This window comes from Chiloscyllium plagiosum, chromosome 44, assembly GCF_004010195.1.
Source record: "Chiloscyllium plagiosum isolate BGI_BamShark_2017 chromosome 44, ASM401019v2, whole genome shotgun sequence".
NCBI classification, from domain to species: Eukaryota; Metazoa; Chordata; class Chondrichthyes; order Orectolobiformes; family Hemiscylliidae; genus Chiloscyllium; species Chiloscyllium plagiosum.
This window is the reverse complement of record NC_057753.1, coordinates 5,938,538-5,948,782: the sequence shown is the minus strand read 5'-3', so window position 1 is coordinate 5,948,782 and position 10,245 is coordinate 5,938,538. Positions and strand designations below refer to the sequence as shown.

General features: G+C 45.4%; 1 protein-coding gene and 1 long non-coding RNA gene across 4 annotated transcripts in view; both read right to left on the bottom strand.

Annotated features, from left to right (window-relative positions):
• Positions 1-4,540: 4,540 nt before the first annotated feature.
• Positions 4,541-6,677, bottom strand: LOC122543509. The gene is made up of 3 exons (XR_006310060.1): positions 5,834-6,677; positions 4,701-4,808; positions 4,541-4,582 (listed from the first exon to the last, which is right to left on the bottom strand). It is a non-coding gene; the product is annotated as an uncharacterized LOC122543509 (long non-coding RNA).
• Positions 6,678-8,235: 1,558 nt separating this feature from the next.
• LOC122543750 (gastrula zinc finger protein XlCGF71.1-like) overlaps positions 8,236-10,245 on the bottom strand; it is a 25,038-nt gene continuing 23,028 nt past the window's right edge. For 2 of the 3 annotated variants that reach the window (XM_043682509.1, XM_043682508.1), the window contains exon 3: positions 8,236-9,662. In XM_043682509.1, coding sequence (XP_043538444.1) covers positions 8,674-9,366 — 693 coding nt within the window. In that variant the 5' untranslated portion in view covers positions 9,367-9,662 and the 3' untranslated portion in view covers positions 8,236-8,673. The remainder of the gene's footprint in view (positions 9,663-10,245) is intronic. The other variant, XR_006310129.1, reaches the window with a different exon arrangement.

Here is a 10,245-nt window from a genome sequence, read left to right as displayed (position 1 = left end):
GTGAACCCGCAGCCTCCATCCAATATCCATGAAACATTTCAGTTCACACAGTCTCCCCCCCCTCCGCCACACTCGCCCACACCTCTCAGCCCCACTGCACCTGCACAGGAGTGTGACCATGTGACTTTCCACCAGCCCCACCCCTGCAATTTCTCCCGACTGATTGGGCAACCAAACCCACGCCCCTTCACCGATTGGCCCAGAGCTGCTGTCAATCAGCCAGGCCCCCATGGTTAGCTGTATCATTGCTGGGAGAGTGGGCAGGGGTCATGCTCTCAGACTGAACATCTTGAAGGCAATTTGCGGACAGCAAATCTCCAGTCGCCATCAAATCCCAGCAGGATCCACGCCACTCCCTCGGGAAATGGAATGTGTCGCTCCTTGGGTGCATGGAAGGATTTTTCTTCGCGTTTAGCCAGTTGCTATTTCACACAGGGATCAACATCTCTCATTCAAAAGTTTAAAAAACAACACACACCAGGTCATTAGCTAAGCAGGTTTATTTGGAGGCACCACATAAACCTGTTGGACGATAACCTGGTGTTGCGTGATTTTTTTTTCTAAACTTTGTCCGGCCCAGTCCAACACAGCTGCTCCTCCAGATCATGTTTCTGTTATTCAATCACACATAACAATCAGGTAAAGTCAGCGTGGCTTCTTGAGGGGAGAATCATGTTGACCAAATGGACAAGAATTCTCCGAGGTGGCAATGAGCAAAATAGACAAAGTGGAAGTATGTTTGGATTTTTTTTTTTAAAAATGTTCCATACCAAGCTGCACGTGGCTATTCAGTGAGAAAGGATGCATGGTGTTGGTGGTAGTATATTATCATGGACACAATTGGCTAAGAAATAGTAGATACAGCTATGGGAGATGGATGGCATTTGCAGGATGGCAACTTGCAACGTGGACCGCCACAATGCTGAGGCCATCGCTACTTATATTCATGACTTAAATGCGGAAAATGAATGCCTTGCAACCTCTTTTATGCATGACACAGACACCAATAAGCAAACAAGTGATAAAGTTGACAAAGAGTCTACACAAAGTAGGCTGGAAGAACACAGGACAAGAAAGGTTACACCCGAACTGTCAACTTCGCCACCTCCTGACGCTGCCTGGCTTGCTGTGTCATTCCAGCCTCCTGCCTGTCTACCTTGGATTCCAGCATCAGCAGTTATGTTTTTGTCTCCAAACAGTCTACACAAGGCTATTGACAGGTTAAAAAGTGAGTGGGTAACAACCAGGCAGAAGGAATAGAATACACTTCTGCAGGATAAGTAAAGGTGCTGGATACCCTTTAAATGAGGAAAGACACCAGAAAGCTGCATCACCAAGGGATTTAGGATTGTCAGGCACAAAAGCGAACATTTAGCAGATATCGGAAGACAAATGCAAAGTTTGCTTTTATTTCAAAGGGAATGGGGCATAGAAACAGAGTTTTTTTTTTACCAGATTAGATTAGATTACCTACAATGTGGAAACAGGCCCTTCAGCCCAAGCAGTGCACACCGACCCGCCGAAGAGTAGCCGAGCAAGACCCATTTCCCTCTCATTAACGTACCTAACACTCTGGGGCAATTTAGCACGGCCAATTCACTCTGACCTGCACATCTTTGGACTGTGGGAGGAAACCGGAGCACCCGGAGGCTGGAACCGAACCTGGGCTACCTGCTGACGCTAATGAGGCATGAATGAGACCACAGCTGGAGTGCAGTGAACAGTCTACTTGTCTTGTTTAAGATATTTTGTTGTTAAAATCACTTCAGTAAGTTTACTGGCTGGGTAGTGAATTTGCTTTTGAACTCTGCTTCATTATTCAATGAAGTCATGGCAGATTTGAGAATCCTCCGCACCACTCTGCTGCCTTTCAGCCATAATCTCTGATTGCATTTACCGATTAAAAATCCATCACAGCCTTGAATATACTCAATGAGGAAGCTTCAACAGCCCTTTGTGGGTAAATGATTCTACAGATTCACAAGGCCCGGAGAAAAGAAATTTGTCTTCATTTCTGTCTTAACTATAAAATGCTCAGACGTGCCCTCTCATCCTCGATTCTCCAGCAAGGGAAACCAACCTTTTTACAACCATCTTGTCATGCACCCAAGAAAATTTCATGTTTCAGCAAAGTCATCTAAACTCCAAAGAGTACAGGCCCGAACTATTCAATTTCTCCTCATATTAAAACAACAAGGCTTCCATACTTTTGTTCTTCATTGCATTTGATATAAGGGCAGAAAATCAGTTTGCCCTCCCTATCACCGGCACATGGATGCTCGCTTTCTGTGGTTTATGTAGGACTCTGAAATCTTTCTACTCTGCAGCCTTTCTCTAATTGGCATTCAGTTCCTCTGCTTCCCTGCCAAGGTGCATCACGTCACACTTTCCCACAGCATATTGTATCTGCCATTTTCTTGCCAATAACCTTAGCTGTCCACATCTCTGCAAGCCCTGTCAAACTCAGTACCGTCGGTTCTGATACAGCGTGACAGGTCTGTTCTGAAGCCAACTTACGTTGTAAGAAAATTGTGCAATAGCTGCACCATTTAAACTAACAGGGCCAGAGTCACCTTATGGCCAGTGCAGGTAAGGAAAGTTCACATTCTACAAAGGATAATCCAAATTCTTCAATCACATTAAAGCCAATTCGCGTTGAAGAAATACACGTTACAGCAGAACCGACTGTACGTGCATCCCATCTATTCTGACTCATCCATAAACTTGACTTTGGTACAATTACTTCCCTCATCCAAGTTATTCATAGCTATTGTAAATTACTGTGGTCAGTACTGATTCCTGTGGCAATCCACTAGTTAAAGGCTGCCATCCTGAAAATGGCCACTATGCCCCGACTGTGTTCTGTCAGTTAGTCGATCCTTTATCCATGCTGATATGTTACATGGGCTCTTGTCTTATTGAGTAGCCGAATGTGTAATGCCTTATCGAATAACGTCTAGAAATCCAATTATATTATGATTACTGGTGCACATTTACCTATTCCGATTGTTACCTCTTCAAATTGTAATAAATTATTCAGGTGTAATTTCCATTCATGAAGCCATACTATCTCTGCTAGATTATTGTGTGCAATTCTGGTCTCCTTCCTATCGGAAAGATGTTGTGAAACTTGAAAGGGTTCAGAAAAGATTGACAAGGACGTTGCCAGGGTTGGAGGATTTGAGCTATATGGGAGAGGCTGAACAGGCTGGGGCTGTTTTCCCTGGAGCGTCAGAGGCTGAGGGGTGACCTTATAGAGGTTTACAAAATCATGAGGGGCATGGATAGGGTAAATAGACAAAGTCTTTTCCCTGGGGTCGGGGAGTCCAGAACTAGAGGGCATAGGTTTAGGGTGAGAGGGGAAAGATATAAAAGAGACCGAAGGGGCAACTTTTTCACACAGAGGATGGTACGTGTATGGAATGAGCTGCCAGAGGAAGTGGTGGAGGCTGGTACAATTGCAACATTTAAGAGGCATTTGGATGGGTATATGAATAGGAAGGGTTTGGAGGGATACGGGCTGGGTGCTGGCAGGTGGGACTAGATTGGGTTGGGATATCTGGTCAGCATGGATGGGTTGGACCGAAGGGTCTGTTTCCGTGCTGTACATCTCTATGACTCTACTGAGGAGGCAGGGAGGCTGCAGATGGATTTTGACAGGTTCGGAGAATGGGCAAGGATGATGGGCAGATGGAACACAACAGGTCATGCACATCAGTCAGATAAATAGAGGCACAGGCTATTTTCTAAACAGGAATAAAATTCAGAAATCTGAACTGCAAAGGAACTTGGAAGACCCAGCCCAGGAGTCTCAGTCGGTAAACTTGCAGGTATTTGGGAAGACAAATAAACGTTAGCATTTATTTGAAGCTGACTACAATACAAAAGCAGGATGTACTTTGGAGGCTTTACCAGGCTCTGGTCAGACACATTTAGAACACAGAGCAATTTTGGGCTCCTTACCTCCAAGGATTTACCAGCCCTAGAGCGGTCCCAGAGGAGGTCCTGGAGAATTATCCGAGGAATGAAAGGCTTAAATGTAAGCAACATTTGAGGACTCTGGGATCTGCATTCAATGGGGTTTCAAAGGATGAGGGGGGGAATCCAATTGAAACTTACAGAATACTGAATGGCCTAGATAGCATGGACATTGGGAAGGTGTTTCTATTAGCAGTTGAGAACCAGAAGGCACAGCCACAGAACAAAGAGAAGACCTTTAGAACGGATATGAGGAGAGACGTCTTCAGGCAGTGAGTGGAGAATCTTTGGAATGCATTGCCGCAGAAGGCTGTGGAGGCCAGGTCACTGAATATATTTAAGATAAACATAGATAGGTTCTTGACTGTCAAAGGGATCAAAGGTTATGGAGATAAGGTGGGAGAATAAGGGTTGAGAAACTTTATCAGCCACGATTGAACGGCGAAAGGACTCGATGGGCCGAATGGCCTCATGTCTGCTCCTATGTCTTACGGTCTAACATTACCTGAGTCTCCGGATGAAGGCCCGTTTCTCTCCACAGATGCTGCCAGGCCTGTTGAGTTTCTCCAGCCAATTCTGCTTTTGTTTTCGATTGGAGGGAGACCTGCCACAGATGAAATGATTAAGGGACAAGGGTGTCAGATTTTCATGAACATCTCCAGGGGAGAGGAGAGAAAGGTATTTCTTTTACAGCAACAAAGATGCTGGAGCTCACTGCTTACCCTCAAACGTCCCGAATGCCCAGGTTCTGATGAATCGAGGAACACCGTCAGACCTCAATGTGATGATTGGTTTTGGTTCCCGAATGCAAATCCTCCATTTGCAACATGCTGAAAAACGAGTTCACTGAAGTTATTGCCCTCAGTCCAGGATAGAAATTCTCTCCTTTGACAGCTGTTACGTCGAGCCCAGCTCCAGTCCACACCCCTATGTCTGCCTCCCCCTGTCCCCACTGTTGCCTCCCTTTTACAATCTCCTTCGCATCACTCACGCGCCCAGACCTCACTGGCAGCAGCACTGCTGCTACCCAGGAGCATAGTCATGCGCATATAGATTAACCCTGCCCTTTGGTCATCCCTATTGGATGGAGAACCAACCCCACCACAAACCCCCTTCAGCAATATTGGTCACGTACCACCAATCAGCCAGGGGTGTGGAGGGGAGCACAAGCATCCCTATCAGCTGCCCTGGATGAGTTTCCTGACCGACAGCATAGTACAGATAGTCATTTTATAACACGACAGTTGCGTCCTTGTGCAACCCTGCGTTATAGAAAAATCGCACTTTAGAAACAGTGCTTAAACTGTTGCCGATGCAACCGAACTACAACCAACACACGCTTTAAAAGTTCACGCTTTAGAAACGGTGTCCCCAACTCGTCAATCACGGTCCAGCAAACTTACGTTAACGAAACGCACGTTACAGCAGAACGGCTCAGGGGCGAGCGGCAATTCAGTGCACTGGAACGGTTATCTCTCAGTTGAAAAACACGGCAAATCTATTCCCACTCCCATTGCTCATAGACCCCACTCCCCAAAAATGTTCCTTAAAATAGTTACATTCCAAATCTCTTCTAAGAACAATCGCTGAATCTCATTCCAGATGCCATCCAGTCCATTCTGGTTCCTCAGAACTTGCTGAGTAAAATAATCTCCACATTTTTACCCTGCAACATTTGTCCACTCTGAAAGCTGTGCGTTACGAATGTTGCATCAATGCTAATAGTTTCTATCTCTCGCTGAAGAGAAAATATCCTGGAAACAAATCTTCATCTGACTAAATCCACAGGTTCATTTTCTCAGCTCCAAGTAGAGCATCCTAGCTTCTGCTAGGTGTCCACAAACCAGAAACCTACCTTACTTCTAATATATTCATGGGATGTGGTCTCTGTCGCCCAGACCAGCAGTGAAGGAGCTGGTGAACTGCTTATTTGTACTGCTACGGTCCAGTTGCCGAAAGTACGCCCACAGTGCTGTCTGGAAGGTAGCTCTGGGATTCTAATCCAGTGACAGAGGGTTAATCGTGATAAAGTTTCAATTCAGGACGGTTTTGAGGGGGATTGCAATTAATGGTGGTAAAACTAATTTGTAACATGGTGGTAATCCAACTAACTTCTCAGTTGTAGTGGGGTTTGGAATGTGCTGTTGAAGGAGCCTTGGTGAGACGGTGCACTGGATCTTAGACGGTACACGCTGCCCGCTGGTCATGAAGCAAGTGCATGCCGCAGCTGCTGGAAATCCTGGATGGGGCCAGTTTCTTGAGTATTGTTGGAACTGTGAACATTTTACGTTACACTTTGCAGGTGCCTGATACTATTCCCGCAAACATTTTCTGCACCACCTCCAAAGGCCTGATCATGTTTTCTCCAAGTGTGGTGCTCAGAACTGAATGCACCATTTCAGCAGAAGAGGATTTAGAATGTGAATAGGTCAACGACTTTAACTACTGGAGCAGCATGGTGGTTCAGTGGTTAGCACTGCTGCCTCACAGTGCCCAGGGACCTGGGTGCGATTCCCTCTTCAGGGCAACTCTCTGTGTGGAGTTTGCACATTCTCCCGTGTCTGCGTGGGTTTCCTCCCGCAATCTAAACACGTGCACATTCGGTTAGATTGCCTGTGCTAAGCTGCCCGTAGTGTTCAGGGATATATAAGTTAGGTGCATTAGTCAGGGGGTAAACATCAGGTAGGGGAATGGTTTTGTATGGGTTACTCTTCGGAGGGTCGGCGTGGACTTATTGGGCCAAAGGGCCTGTTTCCACACTGTCAGGATTCTAATTACTATTTTCTTTTGTAATTCATCCCTCCGCAAAGACAGAGCTTTTTCAGTACCTTTATCAACCAGTTATATTCAATTATTTGATTTATGACCATATAGAGCCAGGGTCACCTGGTTTCAAATTGTAGCATTCAGCTCTGCATATCCATCCTTTCAAACCTGATCATCGATTGTGAATCACTTTGGGGTGTTAAGAGGGTGTGAAAGATCGAGAGACCAAAATGAAAGTAGGTATCTCTCAGTTTGTGCAGGTAGAAATTATAAATAAATTGTGACACAGATTGTGAGGTTGCAATTGCAGATGAGGGGAAATGTACTCATGGAGCAATTTCATATTAAACACATTTGGCCCGGAATCATGGAGCATAGGGTTGATAGCTTAGAAAGACCAGGAGCAACATAGCTTTTTTTTCTGATGAATGAGAGACACTCGCTCAGACTGCATTGGAAACATCAAGTCGAAAGGTAACCAAATTTTAGTTGAGTTTCAGCAACAGATGAACTGGAGCGGGGTGGGTGGGGGAGGGGGAAAACAGGGGAGAGATGTGTTGAAACATCCACAATTCGTGCAGATGTGGTATTATCGTCACAACTCAAAAAGGTGAATGTAACTCAGGAGTCGGTGCTGGGTCCATTGTAGTTTGTTATCTGTATCAATGACTTGGATGAGAATGTACAAGGTACAATCAGTAAGTTTGTAGACGACACTAAAATCGGCAGGACTGTGGACAGTGAGGAAGGTTCTCATAAATTACAGCAGGACCTTGATCAGCTGGGGAAGTGGGCTGAGAAATGGCAAATGGAGTTGAATATGGATAAATGTGAGGTCTTGCATTTTGCAAAGTCAAATCAAGCTAGGAGATTGATGGTGAATGGTGGGGCCTTAAGGAATGTCAGGAACAGAGGGAGGTTGGAGTTCAGGTGCATAGTTCTCTAAAAGTGGAATCACAGATAGACAGGGAAGTGAAGGAGGCTTTTGGTACACTGGCCTTCACTAGTCAGGACGTCGAGGATAGGAGTTGGGAAGTTATGTTGCAGTTGTACAGGATGTTGGCGAGGCCGCACTTGGAGTACTGTGTTCAGTTTTGGTCACCTTGCTGTAGGAACGATGTTATTAAACTGGGAAGAGTGCAGAAGGAATTTACAAGGATGTTGCCCGGACTCAATGGTCTGAGATATAGGGAGAGGTTGGACAAGCGAGGACTTCTTCCTTTAGAGTGTAGGAGAATGAGGAGGGATCTTACAGAAGTGTAAAAGATCATGAGAGGCATGGATAGAGTGAATGTGCTCAGGGTTGGGGAATCGAGGAGTAGAGGGCATCAGTTTAAGATTAGAGGGGAAAGAATAAAAGGGAACCTGAGGGGCAACTTGCTTTTACACAGAGGGTGGGACGGATATGGAACGGGCTGCCAGTGGAAGTGGTTAAGGCGGGTACATTAATAACATTTAAAAGGCATTTGGACAAATACATGGATAGGGAAGGATTAGAAGGATATGGGCCAAGTGCAGGGAAATGGGGTTCGTGTGGATGGACATTTTTGGTCAGCGTGGACCAGTTTGAGCCAAAAGGGCCAGTCTCTGCTATAGGACTCGATGACACTGAGCTTGTGAACAGACGTATTCAAAATAGGTTCCTGGGGAGAGGCACAGGCTCAGTATTTACAGAACAGAATTTGTCATGGCGACTCAAGCCAGTGACTTTGGTCATCTCCATTTCAATTGGAGGGTATTTCTGTTCATCCAGTACTGAACGTGAGATAAGTACTTTGGTAACTGGGTAAACCTTAATTTGGAGGAATGGAGCACTGACTTATTTGACTTTTACCCCGAAAAATCAACACCGGGCTGGAGCTGATGAACAAACAGGCCCCAGTGAACATGCTTCAGTTTTGTATATGACAGAAAATCCAATCACTGTCATTACTCGTGAACTTGGCGGTGTCTCAGCAAAGCAGTTGAGTGAGTGAATCCCTTCCCACACTCCGAACAGGTGAATGGTCTCTCTCCAGTATGAACTTGCTGATGGGTCAGTAGGTTTGATGACTGAGTGAATCCCTTGCCGCATTCAGGACAGGTAAATGGCCTCTCCTGAGTGTGTACGCGCTGGTGTACAATGAGGTGAGAGGACCACCTGAAGCCAGTCCCACAGTGAGAGCACTTGAACGGTTTCTCGTCCGTGTGAACACGCTGATGGGACATCAGTTCTCGGGAACTTTTGTAGCACTTCATGCACTCTGGGCATTTAAAAGGTCTCTCGTCGCTATGCACGCGTCGGTGTTTCAGCAAATTGGACGAATCGGTGAATGCCTTCCCACACTTGGAGCAGATGAATGGTCTCTCCCCGGTGTGAACCCGCTGGTGTTTCAGCAGGTCAGATGACTGAGTAAACCCCTTGCCACACTCTGAGCAGCTGAACAGTTTGTCTTCTGTCTGACTGGGTTGGAGAGTCTCCAGCTCAGATGGGGATTGGACTGCTTGGCCACATTTCAATATATTCTCCTCAGCGTGACTGCACTTGTGCCTTGAAAGGTTGGATGATCTGGTGAAACACTGTCCACACATACAACACGTGCATGTTTCCTCCGCTCTGTGAACAGAGCTTTTATCTTCCATTGTTAAATATCCAACGATTGCAGGTCACAATAATTTTATCTGTGAGGTACTGACGTGTTGATTGGTTTCAGTTGCCCGACTGCAAATCCACCTGTTCTTATAAACCAGATGATCAACTGAAGTCGTGACTACACACAGAGGACATGCCTTCTTTCCCATCACAGGGAATGCAAATTTTTTTTTGTCATGTTGAAAATTTAATTACGTTCAGGTTCTGATACACTGAACGTCTCTTTCAGGTTGCTGGCGTGATGTTGCGTTAGATGTTCCCACACGGAAGTCTTCCTTTTCCATCCCTTGAAAAACAAATATAAAACAGAGAGAAGGCAATGAAAACGAAACCACAAAAATAAAACAGCAAGTTGCGAAACGGAGCTGGACCAATCTGGTCACTTGTGAGGCCGATGCTGAGACAAAGAGACCATCAAAGTTGGACTTGTGATTAAAAACTCAACAAATTCCCTAACTCCCTTCAGGGTAGGGAACCTTGTCACCCAATCTGGACCCAAGCAACACGACAGGACATGAGAAAAAACACTGGCAAATATAATAAAGGAAAATCTAAATGCATCTTTCAAATTATTGTTAGAGACTTGGCCAGACCAATCAAAGCATTCTTAAGCAGGCAGCCCAGACCACAAGTTTGCAATTTGTTTCAGTAAGTGTACAGTGAATATTACCTGGAATCAGTTAGCGGGGTTGACTACCAGGTTTTAAAACAGACAAATAAATGTATTCACAAAATTACACAATGAACACAAAAGAACAGAGTAGAGAATACCCACGGAACTCAGACTGTCCCAAACAAGACTTTGAAGGTCTTACAAGGAAAGGCTGAGGGACTGGAGGCTGTTTTCGTTAGAGAGAAGAAGGTTGAGA